Source organism: Puma concolor, chromosome D3 (assembly GCF_028749965.1).
Source record: "Puma concolor isolate L17-30 chromosome D3, mPumCon1.1.hap2, whole genome shotgun sequence".
In the NCBI taxonomy this organism is placed as follows: Eukaryota; Metazoa; Chordata; class Mammalia; order Carnivora; family Felidae; genus Puma; species Puma concolor.
Window position 1 is genome coordinate 9,304,712 of NC_141678.1, and position 21,590 is coordinate 9,326,301.

The 21,590-nt window shown below is 53.3% G+C and overlaps 2 protein-coding genes across 14 annotated transcripts in view; one reads left to right on the top strand and one right to left on the bottom strand.

Moving 5' to 3' along the window:
• CUX2 (cut like homeobox 2) overlaps window positions 1-6,565 on the top strand; it is a 283,380-nt gene extending 276,815 nt beyond the window's left edge. For 6 of the 7 annotated variants that reach the window (XM_086681681.1, XM_086681677.1, XM_086681682.1 and 3 more), the window contains one exon: window positions 3,507-4,685. In XM_086681681.1, the coding sequence (XP_086537807.1) occupies window positions 3,507-4,308 (802 nt within the window). In that variant the 3' untranslated portion in view covers window positions 4,309-4,685. Of the gene's footprint in view, window positions 1-3,506; window positions 4,686-4,715 lie in introns of those variants that run through there. The other variant, XM_086681683.1, reaches the window with a different exon arrangement.
• Window positions 405-21,344, bottom strand: PHETA1 (PH domain containing endocytic trafficking adaptor 1). 7 transcript variants are annotated; one of them, XR_015242223.1, is made up of 5 exons: window positions 21,156-21,338; window positions 19,616-19,699; window positions 18,669-18,812; window positions 7,305-7,501; window positions 405-663 (listed from the first exon to the last, which is right to left on the bottom strand). XR_015242223.1 is itself a non-coding variant. In XM_086681687.1 (5 exons), the coding sequence occupies exon 5, from the start codon at window positions 16,863-16,865 to the stop codon at window positions 16,218-16,220; it is 648 nt and encodes a 215-aa protein (XP_086537813.1). In that variant the 5' UTR covers window positions 16,866-16,883; window positions 18,669-18,812; window positions 19,616-19,699; window positions 20,113-20,345; window positions 21,156-21,344; the 3' UTR covers window positions 14,292-16,217. The 7 variants fall into 7 exon arrangements, 4 of the variants coding, with proteins under 4 accessions (XP_086537813.1, XP_086537812.1, XP_086537811.1 ...); XM_086681687.1 differs by lacking the exons at window positions 405-663; window positions 7,305-7,501 and adding exons at window positions 14,292-16,883; window positions 20,113-20,345 and having other exon boundaries at window positions 21,156-21,344; XM_086681686.1 differs by lacking the exons at window positions 405-663; window positions 7,305-7,501 and adding exons at window positions 14,292-16,883; window positions 20,101-20,345 and having other exon boundaries at window positions 21,156-21,344.
• Between the last annotated feature and the right edge of the window lie 246 nt (window positions 21,345-21,590).

Consider the following 21,590-nt stretch of genomic DNA (forward strand, 5'->3'; position numbering starts at 1 on the left):
TCCCTGAGTCTCAGTCTCCTGACCTATAAAATGGGAAACGTAGTGCGATCTGCTTCCTAGAGTTGTCCTGAGGATTCAGTGGGCTACCGTATTTACACAGAATACTGGCCACATGGTGTGGGGTAGGTGATGACATTGTTGTCACTGCCTTAATTACTCATCCGGTTTGCTCTGTGTCTGCCTCTGTGAAGGGACAAGGAATGGTATTTGGGGCACAAGCCTGAGGAGCCCTAACAGCCCGCTGAGACTCGTGTCGGGGCCCTGATTTGGGGCTCTCGGCCTCTTTCCCCACAAGGCCAGAGGAACCTCTCTGGCAGCCCCTTAGCCTCCACCCTCCTGGAGGAGAGAGTGATTGCTGTTTCTATGACTGCCTCCCACTCACCAGTCTCTAGTCTTGGGAGTCCCTGGCCTGCAGTGGTGGCTGGGCCTCCTGGGAGTTCAGTCCCAGGGCCGGCTGGGGGCATTGACTGGATTCAGTTCCTGAGTTCATTTCCTGAGTTCAGGGGAGAGCGCTGCGGAGAAGGCTTGGTGGAATTCTAGGGACCATCTTTGGGCCCCCTCCTCCCACCAAGCCTGAGCAGGAAAGGTCTCTGGCGTCCGTGTTGTGCCAGACAGGAGAGTCTACCAATGTATTCCAGGGGCAGAGAGAAGGTGTCTTGCTCCCTAAGGAAGAAGAGGAAGGAGGAGCTTAGAAAGGTGAAACATTTGAAATCTCTGTCCACAGCCCCGACACAGGCATCACACAGACCTGAGTTTAGTTCCACCTTGGCCGTGTGCTCTTGGGCAAGTCACTCTATTTCTCTGAGTCTCATCCCTATTTTACAGATAAGGAACCTAATACTCACCCCACAGTGCTGAATCAAGGATCCAATGAAAAACTTGACGCATAAATATGTTGTTAAATATTACTGCTTATGATCTGGCTCAGACTTGGAGCCTTCTAAACAGCAAATGACATAGGTCCTTAAATCCTTATATCCCCTTTCCCTTCCTGGGGGATATGGGGATATCCTCTCCCCTCTTGTTCCCCACAGGAAGTGAGCACTCCACTTTTATCTAACATATGCATTCAACAAATAGCTAGCAATGTAAGCACAGTGATCCAGGATCTGGAGATACAGGGGTTCAAAGCCAATATCCCTGGCCTTATAGAGCTTAAAATTATGAACCAGACAGTGTTACTACAGTTTAATTGCTATAAAACAGGAAAGAATAAGGGGCTAAGGAAAAAGAGAATTCCGTCCAGGGAAGACTTCCCAGAAGAGGTGGCATTTGAGCTGGGTTTTGAAGGATGACAAGGAATTTGCACCAAGAAGCAGAGAGAATTACACTCCCAAAAGCAACTGCTCTCAAAGAGTTATAGAAGAATATATTGTTTCATTTGGTAAATGTTTATTGAGCACCTACTCTGTACCAGGCACTGAAGAAAACAAGACAGAGTCCTTGCCCTTAGCATCTCTTACAAACCAGCAGGGAAGGTCACTATTAAATGAGCACTCATATTAATGTATCATTACAAACTCCAGTGAACTCTGGGAAAGGTGAACAACACGATGTTTTGAGAATAAATTACCAGGGAGACCCTGCTATAGATTTAAGAGTCAGGAATTAAAAAAAAAAAAAAAAAAGTGGGGGGGCACCTGGATGGCTCAGTCGGTTGAGCTTCCGCATTCAGCTCAGGTCATGATCTCGCGGTCTGTGAGTTCGAGCCCCGCTTTGGGCTCTGTGCTGACCGCTTGGAGCCTGGAGCCTGCTTCAGGTTATGTGTCTCCCTCCCTCTCTGCCCCTCCCCCACTCGCCCTCTGTCTCTCTCAAAAATAAACGCTAAAAAAAAGTTTTTTAAAGCAATTAAAAAAAATAGAAGAAAGAAAAAGAAAAAAGACTAGTTTATACTATGGTGTGAATGACTATTCGCCTCACATTTATATTTGAGCTACAGTTTGGAAGTTCTGATGATGGGACTTCAGGCACTGAGCCATTCTAACCCCCATCTGATCACTCCCACCTCAGTGGAAACCACTAGGGCTCTCCCTGGTCCCAGCAGCTATTCCTTCTAGAGGAGACTGAGGGTGAAGGTAGAGTCCCTTGAAAGGTGGGCAAGGCCACCTTTGTGGAGAGACTGGGGACTGAAGCAAATGACCCCTCACAGTCCTTCTAGGCCCAGGATCCTGGGATGGCACTCCATCCCCAACCTGGGCAGGGAGCCAGGGAGGCAGGAGAGTATAGCCAGATAACTGGGTTCCCGGCCCAAATGCTCACTCTGTGAGCATGTGCCTCTCTGAGCCTGGTCTCCTGTATCTATAGAATGAGACTAGTATCTCTCTCATGAGGTTATTATGAAAAATAAATGAAATAGTCTGCAAACAGTGTTTGGCCTGGTGCCGGATACATGATAAGCACCCATTATTATGATGTTTATAATTATGATGTTTACAATTTAAATTGTTAGTATTATATATCAGTAACATGTAGTTTAATATAAATGGGCAGAGGGCCACAGCATTGAAGGTGCTGAGGAAGCCCTTTTGCTCTATGACCTTGGACAAGCCGTTCGACCTCTCTGACCCTCATTTGTCTTTAGGAAGATAATTGCTGGGGTTAGCCCCAGTCCAGGCTCTTCTTGCTCTCCAACATGTGTCAGACCAAGTTTCCCTCTGACAGCAGGGAAGCGGTTGAAGCAGGGAGAGAGAGAGAGTGAGCTCTGGACTGGAATTTGGGCTACCCAGGTTCTGGTCCTAGCTCTGCCGTGCGCACCGTGGTGGTCCAGACAAGTCACTCTCCACACTTCCCCTTCTGGGCTGACGTCTAAGAGTCCCTCCAGGAAGGAAGCAGAGAGTTGGGGCCACAAACTAGATCTGGGTTTGGCTTCAAGAAATACTCTAGACTGGTGCCGTCCAAAAGAAATATAATGCGAGCCACATGGCATTTAAAGTTTTCTGGGAGCCACATTAAAAAAATAAATAAAAAGAAACACACGAAATTAATTGTAATTTGTTTTATTTAGCCTAAATAACCATTTCAATGTGCAGTTAACATAAAAATGTAATTCATGAGACCTTCTACTTTTTTCGTAGGAAGCCTTCAAAATCCAGTGTGTATTTTCACCCTTAGAGCACATCTCAGTTCAGACTAGCCACGTTTCAAATGCTCAAGAGCCACGTGTGGCCAGTGGCTACTGTACTGGGCAGCACAGGTCTAGGTCATGAGCTTTGGGATCCAGCAGTCCTGAGTTCAAGCCCTGGCTCTGCTCCTTACTGGCCGTGTGACCCGGAGCAGGTCGCTCAACATCTCGGAGGCTTGTTTCCTCCTCCGCAAAGTAGGAATAATAATAGCACCTGCTAGTAAGGTTGTTGACGGGGCTCACTCAGATGCCGCCTGCGAAGAAGCTTAGTGCTTAGTGAGCCCCTGGGGAAGTGGGTGGGGACAAAATGCCACTTGTCGGGATCGAATCTAGGGTTAGCCAGGTCCCCCGGCCAGCCCTTGGCTCACCGCCATCTCTGCCCCAGGTCCCGGATGCGCCGGGAGATGTTGGTGGAGGGGACCCAAGACGAACCAGACCTCGACCCCAGTGGGGGTCCCGGCGTCCTGCCACCAGGCCACTCCCGCCCAGACCCTACCCCACAGAGCCCTGACTCTGAGGCTGAGGACCAGAAGCCTCCTGTGAAGGAGCTGGAGCCTCAGGAGGGCTCTGAGGAGCGCGTCATACCCCCGACCACCCAGGACAAGGCCCAGGTGAGGATTAAGCAGGAACAGACTGAGGAGGATGCAGAGGAAGAGGCGGGAAACCAGCTCCGGGACCCAGGGGAGCCAGACGAAGGCCAAGGTTCCCCCAAAGAGGCGCATCCCGACCATCCGGGTAATGACAGACTCCCGAAAGTGGCCCCAGGGCTCCTCCTTCCAGGCGGGACCACTCCAGACTGCCCCTCACTGCAGCCCCCCCAGGAGAGCGAGGGTGGGGAGCGGCTACACCCGGACCCTCTGAGTTTTAAGTCGGTCTCCGAGTCCTCGCGCTGCAGCCTGGAGGTGTCGCTGAACTCCCCCTCAGCCGCCTCCTCACCGGGCCTCATGATGTCTGTGTCACCTGTCCCCTCCTCCTCAGCCCCCATCTCCCCATCCCCACCCGGCGCCCCTCCCGCCAAAGTGCCGAGCGCCAGCCCCACTGCCGACATGGCTGGGGCCCTGCACCCCAGCGCCAAGGTGAACCCCAACTTGCAGCGGCGACACGAGAAGATGGCCAACCTGAACAGCATCATCTACCGGCTAGAGAGGGCCGCCAATCGGGAGGAGGCCTTGGAGTGGGAGTTCTGAAGGCGGCCGGGCGCACGAGGGCAGGGGGCACACGGGGGGCCGCCCTTCCCTCTCTCACTCGCTCTGCCAGGCAGGGTGGGGGAAGGAAGGGAGGAACTCGACCATCAAAATGTGGGCAGCAGTGTGATGCAGTTTACGTTTTCTGTTGTAACCCTAGTTCTGGGACGCGGCGCAGGAGCGGGTGGGGCGTGTGCCACCACTGCCTCTCCTTGGCACCCGCCGCCCCGCGGGGCGCCCCCTTCTCCACCCTGGCCTCTCTGCGGGAGGCACAAGCGATGTGGCACCACATTCTCACCTGGAAACTCCAAACTCTTTTAGAAAAATAAATATTTATAGACCTCTTTTAGATATTTTAATAAAGGATCCTTTGGAATTTATTCCCAGCCAATGCTGTTTTGATATTACAGAGAGTTATAAAATCAGGATGCGGTCACAACTGTTGCGAAGTATACATCGAAGTTGTGTCGTTTTTGCCACTAGATGAGATTAAAAGAAGACAATTGTTCAAAGCCATCACAAAACACTCTAAGACTGACCAAAATTTAGATGACCCTTGAACTGCGGTCTTTTGCCACATCTGTCTGTGAGACACAGCACACTGCTACTGCCCTTCCAGAAACCGTGCTGAAAAGAGAAAGTCCAAAAGACTCTAAATGAAAACCTCAATGCTGTTGAGGATGTGTTTCATTCTGGTGGTCTGTTTTGCAACCTTGATAACACAGAACGTCCCGTGCCGTTGTAAGTGTTGTAGAGATGTGGGCTGTGGCCGGCCATCCTACCCGAGATGTGACCTGGTACAAAACAAACTACTTCTCCTCCCTCCAGTCCGAAGCCTGTGGGCCACGGAGGTCGGACACCCAGCCTGTCCATCTGTAGACGAGATGTGTTTCTGGATCCTTTGGAAAGCTGGGCGTGGGGTCAGGTGATTGGAGGGCAGCATTTGAGCCAGAGTGACCCTGTTCCCCAACCTGAATCGTGGCCACGGCACAGGAAGTTTCCCCACTGGCTTTCCAGAGCAGGACTGTGGCCACCATCTCTCCCTCCCTGTGTTTTAAGAATATAATAGCGATGGTCGTCCCACGAGCGCCCGGCACCAAAAAGTAGATTCATCTATCTAGAGACCCCAGCCCTCCTTCTTGCCATCTTCTCTCTCAAGTTGACCCAGGTGCTGTTTCTGGAAGGCATCTGCAACTCCCAAGTCCAGAACAAAGCGAGAAGGTTGAGTTCATGGCATGGCCACCATACCCCAGCCTCTAAGTCTACCCTCCTGCCTCCCAGCGCACGACCTTTTGGGGAGCAAAGACTCCATCCCCCCAACTCGGAGAAGCCCTTCCTCTAGCATCTTCGTCATCAGGGTCTCTGGCAGGAGAGTCCCCAGTTTGGATGGAACCGCCACCATGTTGGTTTTTGACTCTCTCCCTCTCTCTCTCTCTCTCTCTCTGTCTCTCTCCCGTTTTTATTTCTTTTCCTTTTTCAAACTGTCTGTGGGAAGGCTGAGTTGGTTGACTCCCCAGCTGAATCCAGAATGACGATGAAAAGGTGGCCATAATCGGTACCAATCCAATGCCAGGGGGAGACGGCTGGTGGGTCTCAAGGATGCAGCAAGCATTTCGAAACGAGGCCAGTAAAACCCAGTGATCAGAAGGGGACAATTGAGGGCTGTTCCAGAAATCTCAACTCTCATGCACCCAGCCCAGGCTGCAGTCTCCACACCAATCAGTGAAGAACAACGCAAACCCTGCAGGAAAACGTCCTTTTCCACACACCCAGGCTATGCATTGAAGAGTTTTCCACTGTATACATTTTTATCCAGAGGAAGGTATTTTTATATTTTGACAATAGGAAACAGTGACCAATTTTCAGAGTAATCAAATCTGGAACAAACGAAACGTCTCCTTTTAGCCACCGCCGCCCTGTCACAAGACAACCGTGAGGGAACACACCGCTTTCTACTGTCGAAACCCATCCAACATTGAAACCCAGGCTCACCCGTAGACTACAGATCTTAGAGGACTAAATCTGGCTTTTGTGTGACGGGATTTGATTAAGCACTTAGGATAGTCTTTTGAACACAGAAATCCTGTTGTACTTAAAGCTAGCAGACCCATGAACAACTTTGTCAGGTTCACGTCCTGTAACGGTAAAAACAAAACAAAAACCCACAAAACCGTTTCTATGAGAGATTGATGAACTTTGTTTAAAATTTTAAAAACACGTTCTGTAAACGCGTCGCTCAATACAGAATTGTATAATAATGTCTGGGTGTCCTGCTTGCTTTGTTCTGCAGCTGGGGAGGCAAATTGGGGGTCCAGTCTGGCCCTCAGAGGCATTTTACAAAACAGTATTTTTTAAAACTGACCTTTTAATTAGTTTGCCACCATTAAAATATGGGGGCGTGTCACATAAAAATCTCAATTACCGGCTTCTCTTGGAAACTGTAGATCTGTCTGGCCACGCTGGACCAAAGTTCCAGTGTGACCGCAGCTAGCTGAGGAGCAGATTCCCCCGCTTTAGACAGGACATTTGCCTGTGAACTGCGTCAGCCCTCACCTGTGCCACCTGCCTGGGTCCTATGGACATCTCTGTTGGTGATTGTGCTACGGGCTCCAGCAAAGGGAAATGGAAGGATTGGAATCCATTTTTCTCCTCAGTGCAGCAGGGTGGAATCAAGTTAAACTCTGGGGCCGAGATCATGCCCTGCCCCCAGATCAGTGGCCACAGGTCATGGCCCTACGACCAACCATTTTACAAGCTGTGCCCACCTCCATGGAGTGAGTAGCAGGTGCCCCCCGCTTCCTGATAGGAAAATGCCAAGAGGAGCTTCCTAGTAACCAACACAGCATTGCCCCTATCCAAGCCGTATAACTAGGGCCTTGGTTTCCCCTTCTATGAAAATGGAATATCACAGCAGCAAGCTCAGAAGGTGATTATGAAGAATAATCATGCTTGTAAAATATGTAAGACTATATGGCACGTAAGGGCTCAATATTACTTACTGTTATCATGATGAGGGAGGCGTTGCGTTCTTTCAACCTATGATAGTGAATCTGTGCATCAGGCTGCAGGAGGTTTGTTGTTTCTTGACCAGTAGCTTCAAGAGAGTCCCTGAAGTGGCATTACTCACCCATGAGCCAAGGCCACCTGGTGTCCCAAGACAGATCTTTGCTCTTTGTCTAGAAACCTTCTGTACGACCTTAAAGTGGGAATAAAATTGTTAATTGGTTAGGATAAGGAATTGCTCCAAACCCAGCAGGGTGGCCCCTAAGACACCCAAGCACCCCATCCAGGGAGGGTGGGCAGCATCAGGTAAGGCCATGGCCCCTATCCATGGATGTCCCAAGCTAGCCATTAAGGGTGACGTTTCAGGCAGTCCTGGCCTTTGCTCAGAGTTGGAGAGGAGAAGGATGAGAGTCGAGAGCTTGGGGCGAGGGGCCAGACCTCCTTATTTCAACCCTGGCTCCACCTGTCGGAGCTGTAGGACCTTAGGAAAGTGTCTAACCTGCTCTGTGCCTCGGTTTTCCAAGCTTTACAGTGGAAGTGACCATAGTGGGACCTTCCCTGTAAGGTGGTTGTAAGGATTCAAGTTAATCAAAGCCAAGGGCTGCCCCTTTGGACCCTCAGTTCACAGCTCTGGAAAAACAGAAGTCAGAAATCCCTAGGATGTGGCCCCGTGGTATAGTGGGGGCAGGAGAGGAGAAGCCACATCTGACACACACTAGCCACCTAAGAACCCTCAGAAGCAGGTGCCCCCAGCCTCTGGGAACTAAAGCTCCATCCTGGGCCATCATCTTTGGTGTTGACATTGTCTGCAGTTGCTTCCCATCTGGAGTGGAAAATGCAGTAAAAACACAGAAATGTGGAATTCTGAACTAGGGAGTAAGGGCAAGTGGGGAGTGGAGAGACCAGAGAGGAAAGAGAAGGCGGGGAAGGCTTTGGAGGAAGGTGGTAATAGGTTTAGATCAGGGGACAGGGCAGAGCACAGAGCTGAGTTGGGGGCAATTTGGTGACCATTGATCTGGGTAATACGTATTTATTGAGTGCCTACTGTGTGCTCAGTGATTCAATGGCAGAAACATGGGTAACCATGAGTAGCATGAGTAATGGGGTCCAGGAAGGCTTCCTGGAGGAGAGGACATCTCCGGTGACACCTGAAATAGGAGTTAGAGGAGAAGCAAGGACAAGAACATGAGGAAATAGGTCCAAAGGAGGCTGGGATTTGAAGTTGGGGAGAAGGGAGGAAGAGGGATGAGGGTCAGATCCTGAAGCCCCCTGGAGCATGGTGGGAAATATGCCTTTCTCGTGAGGGCACCCGGAGCCTTGGACGGTGTGAGGCAGGGGGTTGCTATGGTCAGACTTGCGGACTTAGGACGTTTGGAGGTTCCATCTGCCTGTGGAGGCAGCAAGCCAGAGGAGAGCTGCAGAGCCCAACCCCACCGCAGGCCCTGACCCTTGGGCCTCTGTGGTCCTTGCTTCCCACCCCTGCCCTCCTTTTGCTCCTAGCTCTGCATTGGGCCGGCAGCCCTACCTCCCGTCTCCTCCCAGTGAATGAACAAGCCGGACCTCACCTAGCTGATTGACCCATGCCTGCTAGCGTAGTTATTCTAGAGATCATTCTAAAGGCCAAGCTCTCCACAGCTAAAAGCACAGGGTATGTGTTGCCCTAGAAACTGGGCTGCCTTTGCAGGCACCCTGGAGGCTGAAGTCACCCCTGCAAACCCAAGAGCAGGAGGGATGGGGCAGGGATCACCACCTTGAGCGACATTAGCCAAGGTGACTCCTCACCCCAGGTCAGTTTCCCCATCTGCCGCAATGAAGGGATAAGACAGTTGGTTTTATGACCTTCTCCAGTCCCCCAGGGTTAGTTGTTAAAAGCACTGGCTTTTGGTTTGTCCGCTATCAGGTAATCAAAGGTCCTTCCATGAAAGTCCGCTTCCTTATCTGTAAAATGGACAAGATCATAATAGTATCTGCCTGTGTTTGTTGTCTGTTACCATATAACAATGCCAAAACTTAGTGGCTTGAAACAGTGAACATTTATCTCTCACTCTCCGCGGGTCAGGAATTTGGGAGTGGCATCACTGGGTGGTGCTGGCTCCTGGGTCCCTCTGGAGGTCACCATTAAGCTGTCATCCGGGGCTGCAGTCATCTAAAGGCTGCTCTAGGGCTAGAAAATCTGCTTCCAAGATGGTGCTGTCCCGTGACAGGCAGGCTGGTGCTGGCCATCCCTGGATGGCTTCAGTTCCTCTGTCAGGGCTGCTCATGCGTCCCCACAAATGGCAGCCAAGAGTGAGCAAGGCAGAGGCTGCAGTGTCTTCTGTGACCTAGATTTGCAAGCCCCACACGGGCCTGCTGTGATTCCGTGTGGGAGGGGACAACACAAAGGCGTGGACCCCAGGAGGCAAGGCCCACCAAGGCCCATCATGGGGGCTGGCTACTACACTGCCTTAGAAGTTTCTTTCAGGGGTGCCTGGGTGGCTCAGTTGGTTAAGCATCCAACTCCAGCCTGGGTCATGATCTCACAGTTCATGAGCTCGAGCCCCGAATCAGGCTCTATGCCGACAGCTCAGAGCCTGAAGCCTGGTTCAGATTCTGTGTCCCCCCCTCTCTCTGCCCCTCCCCTGCTCATGCTCTGTCTCTCTCTGTCTCTCAAAAATAAAAACTTAAAAAAAAATTTTTTTAAGAAGTTTGAAGATTAAATGAGCATTTCCTAAGCTGTGCCCCTAAAATCCCTGTTTTCTACTCAAAATGCAGCTTCCTAAACCCTGCCCCAACCTACTGACCCAGGAGCCAGGGCCCAGGAATCTGCATTTTAAGACCTACCCCCAGGTGACTAGGCCATCATAGGTGTCAGTAAATGGGAGGCAGTTCTACTTATTTCATTTTGTTGGCCCCACCGGTGTGCCAGGCTCCAGGAAAGATGCTGGTGAAACAGAAGAGCATAGGTGCACAGAACGAGCGTTCACTGGGCGTCTTGGCATAGGCTGGAACACTTGGGTTGAGAGGGATTTTGAGCCACTTAAAGATGTGCAAACAGTTTTTTGGGAAGATCCAGAGGAAACCCTGTGAAATCAGCCGGGCTTTGGACCGCTCCACCGTCTCTCTCTAAGGCTGCCTCACACCCAATTTAGCCTCTTCCCCCCAACTCAAAGTTCCCGGGACCTGGCCCGGCTCAGCTTGTGTCTGAGGACCAATTCCTGCCCAGGCAACCACAGGGAGGGAAGATTCAGGGAGAGGCGGTGATTGGCATCTCAGAGCCACGCCCTGGGGGGCGCACCAGCCGCAGACCTGGTCCCTGCTGTCCAGGAGCTACGGCCTGAAGGCCCGGGTGCCCTGCCCTGGGCGCTTGACCCCACGACCAGAGAAACCATAACAACAGTTCCCTCGGACCATGGAGGGAGTGCAGTGGCAGCGGCCACGGCACCCAAGTGCCTCCAGAGCTGCTCCGGGTTGGACAGCCAGACAGCAGCTGCACTGCCCCCAGCTGCGCTGGGCGGGGCTGAGGCGGCTCTGACCCTCTGTCGGGAGTGGGCAACTGTTCCGAGGCCCTGAGTTCAAAGCAGTTCATGGGCCCACCGTTTAAAGCGTCTTCATTAGAAAACAAATTTGGAGCTGGGCTTAAGCAGTTTATCTTTTTTTTAATTTATTTTTTTTTTTTTTTTGAGAGTGTGTGTGTGCAAGCAGGAGGGGGAGAGAGGGAGACAGAGAACGAATCTTAAGCAGAGGCTTCATGCTCGTCACAGAGCTGGACTCGGGGCTCAGTCTCACAAATGGAGAGATCGTGACCTGAGCCGAAATCAAGAGTTGGATGCTTAGCCGACTGAGCCACCCAGGCTCCCCAAGCAGTGTTTCATTTTACTGCTGCTGAAGGGTTTCTATTTAGATGCCAAGATTTTAGAAATTTCAGTATTTGTTCGCTCAGAAGAAGGGATGGAAGGCTTCCAGGGAAAGGATGTCATGGGAAATACCACTCCTGCACTAACCTTCACCCCACTGTGCTGACAGTAGCCCTATGTTGGGTCACCTAGAGCCACACTCCTTAGAGGGGACAGCTGAAGTCACTCAAGCTTACCTGCTAGGAAGCCTCCGGCTGCAGATAACAAAAAAGTTTCCCTCAAAGCTCAGCATAATACCCTCTAGTTCCATCCATGTTGTTGCCAATGGCAAGATTTCATTCTTTTTTATTGCCAAGTAGTATTCCATCGTATATATACGCCACATCTTTATCCATTTGTCAGTCAATGGACATTTGGGCTTTTTCCATACTTTGGCTATTGTTGATAGCGCTGCTATAAACATTGGAGGGCATGTGCCCCCTTCGAATCAGCATTTTTGTAGCCTTTGGATAAATACCTGGTACTGCAATTGCTGGGTCATATGGTAGTTCTATTTTTAATTTTTTGAGGAATTTCCATAGTGGCTCATAGTTTTCCAGAGTGGCTGCACCAGCTTGCATTCCCACCAACAATGCAAAAGAGATCCTCTTTCTCCGCATCCTCGCCAACATCTGTTGTCGCCTGAGTCGTTAATGTTCGCCATTCTGCCAGGTGTGAGGAGGTATCTCATTGTGGTTTCGATTTGTATTTCTCTCATGAGGGATGTTGAGCATCTTTTCATGTGTGTGTTGGCCATCTGGCTGTCTTCTTTGGAAAAGTGTCTATTCACGTCTTCTGCCCATTTCTTCACTGGATTATTTGTTTTTTGGGTGTTGAGTTTGATAGGTTCTTTATAGATTTTGGACACTAACCCTTTATCTGATATGTCATTTGCAAATCTCTTCTCCCATTCTGTCGGTTGCCTTTTAGTTTTGCTGATTGTTTCCTTTGCTGTGCAGAAGCTTTTAATCTTGATGAGGTCCCAATAGTTCTTGGTTTTATTTCCGTTGCCTCCAGAGACGCGTCTAGTAAGAAGTTGCCGTGACCGAGGTCAAAGAGGTTGCTGCCTGTCTTCTCCTCGAGGATTTTGATGGTTTCCTGTTTCATATTTAGGTCTTCCGTCCATTTTGAATTTATTTTTGTGTAGGTGTAAGAAAGTGGTCCCTTTCATCCTTCTCCATGTCACTGTCCAGTTTTCCCAGTACTATTTGCTGAAGAGACTGTCTTTTTTCCATTGGATACTCTCTTCCTGTTTTGTTGAAGATTAGTTGGCTGTACAGTTGTGGGTCCATTTCTGGGTTCTCTATTCTTTTCCGTTGATCTGTGTGTCTGTTTTTGTGCCAGTACCATACTGTCTTAGTGATTACAGCTTTGTGATACAGCTTGAAGTACGGAATTGTGGAAAACAACTTTGGTTTTCTTTTTCAGCATTACTTTGGTTATTCAGGGTCTTTTCTGGTTCCATACAAATTTTAGGATTGTTCGTTCTAGCTCTGCGAAGAATGCTGGTGTTACCTTGATAGGGATTGCATTGAATGCGTAGATTACTTTGGGTAGTATTGACATTCTTCCTGTCCAGGAGCATGGACTACTCTTCCATTTTGTGTGTGTGTCTTCTTCAACTTCTTTCATAAGCTTCCTCTAGTTTTCAGTGTACAGATTTTTTACCTCTTTGGTTAGCTTTATTTAGGTATCTTATGGTTTTAGCAGCTAAAGTTTAGCTGATCCCCGAAAGTTCAATGGGAGCAGTACAACTAACCATTTAGGGTGGACGGATATGGGCAACCGACCTATAACCTCCAGCCTGCTCACCCTCCTTGAGGTTCTCACCCCTACCCCAAGTGGCTTCTCAGAATATTTCTGCTGCATATAGAACAGTATCCCCCACGAGGACTAAGGACAATTTCCTCTACTTTGTCATGCTTCTGGGATGTTTTAGTCATCCTTAGACCATGTGCCCCAAACATGCCCCGTCGGTCAAGAGGACACACTGACATATAATCAGGCGGGTGCCCAACACTCAGGTATTGACTGTCTCCCCTCCGCCTTTCAGTTGCTTGCAAGGAAACATTCCAGCCCTAAAAAGCCTAGCAGATGAGGGCACTCTTGTGACCCTCCCTCTTGGGGCTCTCTCCTGCTATTTCCCCCATCCTCTACCCCAGGCCCTGCAGAGGTTGTGGTCACAAACACCACAGATGGCACCCTGACTCAGCTTGTGTGGGGAACCACTTCCCCAGCTCCCATGTCAGCTGTGGTCCCAGGAGAGGTGGGAGTAATTACTCAGCATACACAGAATGCTCACAGTGACCTGATTCCCTGACCTTGATAGCTTTCATTTCTTATTCTTGAACTTGTCCTGTGGACCAAGGACTATAGGTTGCTCATCCTAAGCCACATTTTCCTAAATGTGCACGATTTTTCCAGGCTGGCAAGGGAGACATGTGACTCGGGTTCTGAATCCACGTTAGAGGACCTAGGGCCTAGTCCATCATGCTGGGTGACCTTGGGCCAGCCCCTTCCCATCTGTGAATCCCCCATTAGCCCAGCAAACAGGCTCCATGAGTCTAAGATACATAGCATGAGCACCACTACCGTGCTCATAGCAGACATCACTAATCAATTACAGAATCTTTCCCCCTGAACTAGCATTGGTTCCAGAATTCCCGGCACTCCAGGCCCCCGGGCAGGCACCACGAACTGATCAGTGAGCAGAGGCAGGTTCTGACTCTTCCGTTTGCCATCCCTGATGCCCCTCCCAACTGTCAGACCTTCAGCCCACTTGACTTTTAAATCCTCACCTTTCCCTCTGCCTTCTCTCCTCTCGGAAAAGGAACTTTACAACTCCCATCCCCCCTCAAATTCTAGGATTCGAGAGGTTTACATCCCTGCTCTGACACTTTTCAGCTATGTGAACTTAGCAGCTTTCTTAACCTGAGTCTCAGTTTCCTCATCTGTAAATGGAGTTGGTATCTGCCATAACAGGTTGAGAATGTGCCTGGCAGGTATCGGGCATGGGGCACTCAGCACACACTAGTCACTTCTTTTGTGGGGCCTACTGTACCAGGCAAATCAATCAAAGATTTTGATGGGAAAAAAGGACACAATCAGCCATTACTTGACAACTTTTTATTTCAGCCTTTCCATCCTCCTTCCAGGCTGCCAGATATCTCTGTCCCCACCCAACTACGGAGGCAGCCTGACCCCATCCTGTGCTTTTTTTTGGGGGGGGGGGGGGTAGGCATTGTACCTTTATAGAGCTTGTACACCTGCACCAGGATTGGGGTCAACACCTCACCCCACCAGCTGGGTCTGGCCAGGACATGGGCTCTGGGCAGCTCGTGACCTCTGTAGAGACCCAGAATCTATGAACAAGAGCAGCCATCCCCCACCTCCACTACTCAGGACTCAGGGAGGAGGAGATGGGAGTGTACAAAGACCCCAGAGGCACCTGTCAGGAGAGCAGGACTTGCTGGGGAGAAGGTAGAGAACCTGGTGAGATTCTTGAGGTGCCTTTGTCTCCAACCAAGGCTCCTGGCCCTCTTCCTGGGGCCAGTGCCAACTGCCCCCCACCCCCAGCCAAGCCCAGAGCTGGGGCACCCCATCCCTTCCAACTAGCCAACAAGAAACAAAAGCAGCAAAAACGCCAAGCTCCATTGCTAGGGAAGAAAACCACCCTAAGTATTAAAAATTAAATTAAAACTGAAGCCCCAGTCAACTGAGCCAGCAGTGAGCTGGTGATTGCAGACACAGACAGCCCCCTTTCTTCCCCAAGCTCCAGGGTCTCCAAAGACAGCAGGAAAGGGCCTCAGGGCCAAGTCTGTCTGTACCCAAGAGAGACCGTCTGGGGAAATACAGGTTGGGGCATATGTGTCCTCAGGTGGTCCCCATTGTGGGGTACTGAGGACTGTAAACATAACCCAGCTTGAAGGCCGGGGGGTGTCCCAGCCCCCCCGAGATTCTCCCTGGATGAAGAATGGCCACTGTGGTGAGTACGGTGAAACAGCAGTCGGCCTTGAAGCAAATCAAGACCTGGTCTCCCCATCAGAATATCGGGGGTGGAGGTGGGCTGGGGCTGTCACGGAGCGAGGGGGTTCCAGAAGCCAAACACAGCTTGGCAGCTGTTTCTTTGCTGTACCAGATCAGCACCCGGGCCTTTTCTGGGTGCTGAGTCAGCTCACAGCCACCCCTCCCTGGGGAAACCTGCTGGAAAGTCAGTTCAGGCCCCGGCTGCCTAGCCCAGGACTGGACAAGGTCAGGTGAGCTGAGAGGCCCCACCCCAGGCTCCGGCTCCAGGAGAAGCAGATGAAGGATGTGATTAAGGAGTGTCAGGAGGGCATGTGAGAACCGCCACAGGGACACAGACCTGGCCCAAGCCACAGGGCAGCTACTGCGCCAGGAGTACCTTCTCAAGGCCTGGCTGACGCCCAGGGTAAAGTCCGGCCCGGCCCCACTCCAAGCCAAGAGCCCTTGGGACTGGGCAATCTCACCATACGCGTCTCGCAATAAAACCTGCGCCTGTGCCACCTTCTGCAACTGCTGCTGGAGACGGCCAGGCGGCCTGGAGCAAAAGGAGGTCAAACCCAGGTGTGGGGTGGCACAGCCAAGGCTCTCTCTGTCCACGTCGTGGTCCAGTCAGGAGCCGCCGGGCCCAAGGCTGACGCAGGCATCGCCTTTCAGGCCACAGATCCTCATGTAGTCCCAGTCACCCCAGCGGGGGCCCGTTACCAGCAAGAGGCCTGGGCCGGGTGACTCCGGCGCGGCCTGGGGCTAGAGTTCCCCCGAAACCAGCCGTGGGGCTTCAGGAGGCTCCCCCAGGCCCTGGATCCTCCGTGGAATCGGGGGTGTGGCCCGTGCGGAGTCACACCAGCCCTAAAGCAGCCCTCAGAACCCAGCGTCTTGTCAGAGCAGAGTCCCGGAGAGCGGGGCCACCGGATTTCCCTCGGGACCAGGCCTCCCGGTCTCTCTCCGGGCAGGGCCTGTGAGGCTGGGGCCCGCGTCTGGGGTCCGTCCAGAAACAGGCCCCCCACTCCGGCGACCTCAGGGCTGGGCCCGGCTCCTGAGCCACTGGCTCCTCAGCGCCCTCACCTCCTGCCCATACCACTCGTGTAGCCGGGCAAAGGAGGCCGCGTGGAGGGGCCCGTTGGGCGCCGAGGCCCGCCGCCGGGGGGGCAGGGGCGGGGGCACGGGGCCAGGCCGCGCGCCGGCGGGGGGCTCGGCGCTCCACACGGCACAGCCGTTCTCCTTGGGCGGGAGCGCGCGGGGCCGGCGCGGGGGCAGCGGGCAGCCCCCCGCCCGCACGGCCGCCAGCTGCTGCTCCAGCTCGCGCACCACGAGCCGCAGGTAGTCGAAGCTGGCCCGCGACAGCGCCTTCACCCAGCCCTCCATGGCGGCCTGGCTCTCGGCGGCCAGCACGTAGGTGCGGGCCCGGGCGCCCGCGAAGCGCACGGCGAAGGCGAACTCCTCGGCGGCCTCCACCAGCTCCACCGTGCAGCCCTCCAGGATGATGACGCCCACGGGCTCGCGGCTGGCCGCGTCCTCGAAGTAGAAGAGCATGTTGCCGCGCAGCACGAACCAGCGGCGGTGGTAGGCCGCGTGCCGGCCGCCCTTCTTGTACAGGAAGCCCGCGTTGTCCACCGGGGCGTCGCAGGTGGCGTAGAAGGCCAGGCTGCGCTCGTTCAGCTTCATGGCGGCGGGGGCCGGGGCCTGTCCCCAACCAGCACAGCAGTTACTCACGCGGCCGGCCGCCGCCACCGGGTCACCCGGTGCCTCCCCGCCCCCCCCCTCCCGCGCGCGGCCTGGCTGCCACCCTCCACGCCCCTCTTGCCCCTCTTGCGCAGGCGAGGACGCTGAGGCTCCCCGGGCAGAGGCGGCCTGCCCCGGCTCACACAGCTCTTCAGGAGCAGAGCCAGGGCCCAAACCCTGACCGGGCCCAGAGGCCGCCTCCAAAAGAATACTGTGGATGACTAGCGCATGCCAGGCGTTTTACAGATATTAACTCATTTAATCTCGCAGCAAACCTCAGCTGGCAGGGACTAGCATCACCCCTGTTTGACCGATGGGGGAACAAAGGACAGAGAGGTTAGTCACTAGCAGAAGGGCACAAAGCAAGTTGGGCGGAACTGAAATTCAAACCCAGGCCTCGTCAGGCACTGCTGTTTTCATCATCCCCTGAAACCAGACCAGCTGTCTCTCTGTGGTCCCTTTCAGGTCCCAGCTCTGCTTTCATAACTCAGCTTTGACTTGCCTGGCCATGAAATGGGGATATGAACGGAACCTATTTCAGAGGGCTGCAGAGACTCCATTCATCAGACATTTATTAAGCACCTACTATGTGCCAGGTACTGTTCCAGGCACTAGGAATAGAGCAGTAACAAGATCACTGCCCTTGTGGTACTGACATGCTGGTGGCAGGTGAGGAGGGCAGACAATTAACCAACAGGTGAAATGTCTGCCAGATGGTCTTCAGTGCTGTAGAAAATACATTGCAGGGAAGGGGCCAGGGTTTTAGGGACAAAAGGAATGTTTGATTTTAATGAGTCAGGAGAGTACTGAAAAGTAACATCTGAGCAGAGACCTGAAGAAGGTGAGGGACATACCAGGTTGAGGGAACAGCAAGTGCAAAGGCCCTGAGGTAGGAACCTGCTGCTGTGCGTGAGGAACAGCCAGGAGGCCGGTGAGGCCAGAGCAGAGTGAGGAAAGGGAGAGGCAGAAAATGCTGTTATGAAATGATCTAGGTAAAGGGGACAGGGCTTGGCCCACACTTACAGGGAGGGGATGGGGAGAGCATCGTGTACTCACTTAAAGCAGAGGACTCTAATTCTATACATTTGGCCCAGTGATTTTTATCTACTTCCCTGAAAGAGTACATGATGGGGGCAACATTGGCCAGACAGGACTTATTGGGAGGTGGACTGTGGGCCCCCAACGTGGCCATACCTTCCCTGGGGGTTTTCCATGGCCACTTCATTGGGGCTTCTGTATAGGACAGTAGCTATATTTTTCAAGAGACAGAGCATGTAAAGTCCCTGGATTGCAGAAGGTGCTCAATTAACATTCATTCCCCAGCCAGGGTGTTGCCTTACTCAGGGCTTGGAGGAATGAGGTATGGCTGGTGACTCTCCTGGGAGCATCTGGCCGTAGTGGGGCCAAGCCAGGCAATCAGAGCAGAGGGGGCAATTGCTTCCAACTGAATCCACCTCATCTAACTTGCGTGGGCAGTCAAGGAAGGCTTCCTGGAAGAGGCAACACAAGCTATGACTGACCTAGCAGCAGGGCCAAGGCCAGAGGCCCTGAAGGCTCAGGGTGTTTAATCCCTGCTCTGCCTACCTGACAGACTGCAGACACAGGCTGCCCTGCTCTAAGCCTCAGTTTCTCTCTCTGCAAAACAGGACTCATGCATTCTCCCCAACACCCCAACAACTCCATGTGGACCCTGGCTCCATTTCTCACAGGAACCATCCACCCTACTTGCCCCCATCTCCCTCCTACCTCTCAGGCCACCGCTTGCCTCCCTGCCCTCTGCCCAGTCTGGTCTCGGCTTGCTCTTCTCTGGGTTCAAATGTCAGCTCTGTAGTGTCCAGGATGCGTGACCCCGGGCAAGCGTTAAGCTTCTCTGGGCCTTTGTTTCCACATCTGAAAAATGGGATCATAATAGCACCTAAGTCAGGGTGTTGTGACAATGGCATAGTGACTATGTAGAAGGCACAGAGCATGGTGCCCGGCACACAGCACACACTCAGCAGTGGTAGCTGTAGATATTCTTCGCAGCCTTGCCAAATGCTCTCCTCAGCACTCCGTCTCAGCAAATGGCTTTAGCTTCTCCCCTCACCGCCACTCTGCACCCATCAGGCCCAGTTGATTCCCACCCCCCGCAACCTCTTCCAAATCAGTGGCCTAATCTCTGCCCTCTACCACCTCCCCACTCTAGGTCTCTATTGTCACTCGCCCAGACAGCTGCAGTCACCTCCTGTCTCCCTGCTTCCACACTTGCCCCTTCCCTGTCTGTGTTCTTCAAGGTAAGAGCCAAACTCCCTCCTAGGCCCCTCCCCTGACCCCACTATAATCCATTCCCCATAGAGGGATCCTGTTAAGATAAGTCCAACCACACCCCTCCTCCACTATAAACTCTCCCATGGCTCCCTACTTGTCCCAGTATTAAATTTGGTCCTCCCCATGGCCTCCAAGTTCCCCTCCCCTGCCTCTCTCCCCCTTGCTCGTTCAGCTCCAGCCACCTGGCCTCCTTGCTGTTCCTCAAACACAGCAGCCTTTGCCCCTCTGTCTGGACTGCCCTTCTCCTAGCTTCATATGGCTGACTTCTCATCCTTCAGTTTCAGCTTGACCATCACCTCCTCAGGGAAGCGGTCCCTGACCACCCTGTACACATGAGCCCCCACCCCCATCCCCCGTCACTCTCCTATACGCCAACCTGAAATTACCTGGGTTGTCTTTGCCTGTTCTAGGAGGGCAGAGGGCTTTTTGCCTGGATTCCAGTGCCTGGCATGTAGTTGGTGCTCAAATACCTGTTGAATGAATCAGACGATTATCTTCTGAAACCCCTCAAAAGGGACCTTCTGATCCCTCCCATAAGAAGGGATCTATTCCTCAACCTGCACACATAGATGTGGAAAATGGAGACCGAGAGGTGAAGTAACTTGCCAAAGGCACAATGCTATACCCAGAGTCATATGCTCTAGGCAACCAGCACAAAGGGGCTGATCTTGGGGTCTCCTCACCCCATTGACAGCCAAGGAAGAGCAATTTACCTGATGCTCAGCAGCCCTCCTCCCGCTACTGCCCAAATGGGGCCAGCCTGGCCCAAGGTCACCAGCCAACCCTTGCCTCCTCCAGCCCAGCTAAAAGCGAGAGGGAAAGAAGCAGCAGGGGTGCGGGCTCTGGCCTCTGGGAGGTTCTGGTCACGCACTTATCTCCTCACACTCATGCTGTTTTCCAGGAAGTTCAGAGTCCGCTATGGGCACTGCTGTTGATTCAACAGCCCATGGCCAGGCAGGAAGCTAGAGGGAGCCTGGCCTCCCTCTGGTTCCAGGGCCAAGCTGTCCCCTCGGCTTAAGACTGTCACTTCACTTTCGCCAGCCTCAGTTTCTTCATCTGCCAAATGGGCTGTGGAGTGGGTCCAATGGGCTAGAACGAGGAACACCCACTGGCAAACTATGGGAAAGGCACCAAAAGCACTGCCTCAGTGAGTCAGGCTGAGCCTCACTTATAAAATGAGAATATTAATATCCATCCCTCTGGGAAGGACTGAATAAATCCTGATGAGCCATTCCGCAAAATGTTTAGCAGGTAGTGAGCATTCAGGAAAGATGCTGTCCAAATGGCAAATAATTAGCTCACGGTCTCCAGGGACACAGCTGACCCAGAACCCAGGACTCTGGGGAAATTGAGGCATGGCAATTTGGCACACAATTCAAGAAGCCAGACCGCAGGTGCTGAGACTGAATCCAGCTGCCACAAGTGTCCCCTAACAGTGGGCATGGGGAACAGGGTGTGGCAGCTACAGGCAGAAAAAACGTGCGGAGAACCCTGAAGGGCGCCTGACCAGCGCTTCCCCGAGCAGGGCCACAGGGACGCCAGGACCCCCGCCCCAGGCTCTAGGCTGCTCTGCTGGTTCTCCAGGTCTGGCACTGTTCCCGGCTGCCCTCTGTCCCTTTGTGTCTGGTGTGTCCCTTAAAGAACATCCAGAGCCCCAGATGAGGTGGTCAACGGCAGAAGGTGGGAGCCAGAGTTCCGCCAGAGGCGGAGGCCCCTTATGGGGCGGGGGATCACCGGCCAAGTTCGGCCCGGGCAGCTGGGATCCCTAATGGGTAAATTACCAGTGACGTGGAATCGCAAATGAGCAGCTGTCCAGCAGAGGTCTCCCCAGACGGCCGGGGGACCCCGAGGCCCACGACGGCCCGAGCCCGGTCCCGCGTCCCCTTGCAGGGCCACCCGTAGGTCCCCCCACCAGGCCGGCCTTACCTCGCGGAGCAACCTAGGGAGGCGGCGGCGGCAGCGGGACGGGATAAGCGGGGCCAAAGGCGACCCGGCCATGGCCCAGGACCCGCTCGGTGGCGGCGGCGCTTTGTCTCCGGGGCCGCCCGGCCGGCGCAGCCGCGGGAGAGCGCCACTCGGACGGAAGGAGGCGGGGACAGCCGGACTGTCCGCGACCCGCGGGCGCACCCCTTTAACCCTTCCCAACCCACCCTTGCCAGGCCCGCCCCCGCGTTCGTCCCACCCCCGGATTGGCCAGCCCCGGCTCGACACGCCTCCTGGGTTCGGCACGCCCCCGTTGGCACGCCCCCAAACTACTCTTAAAGGGACCGCGACTAGTTCACGAACACTCCCCCTCCCCCCGCCTCCCGCCGTGCCTTATCCCAGAAAAGAGGCCTAGATCCCTGAGATCCCACGCGCTTC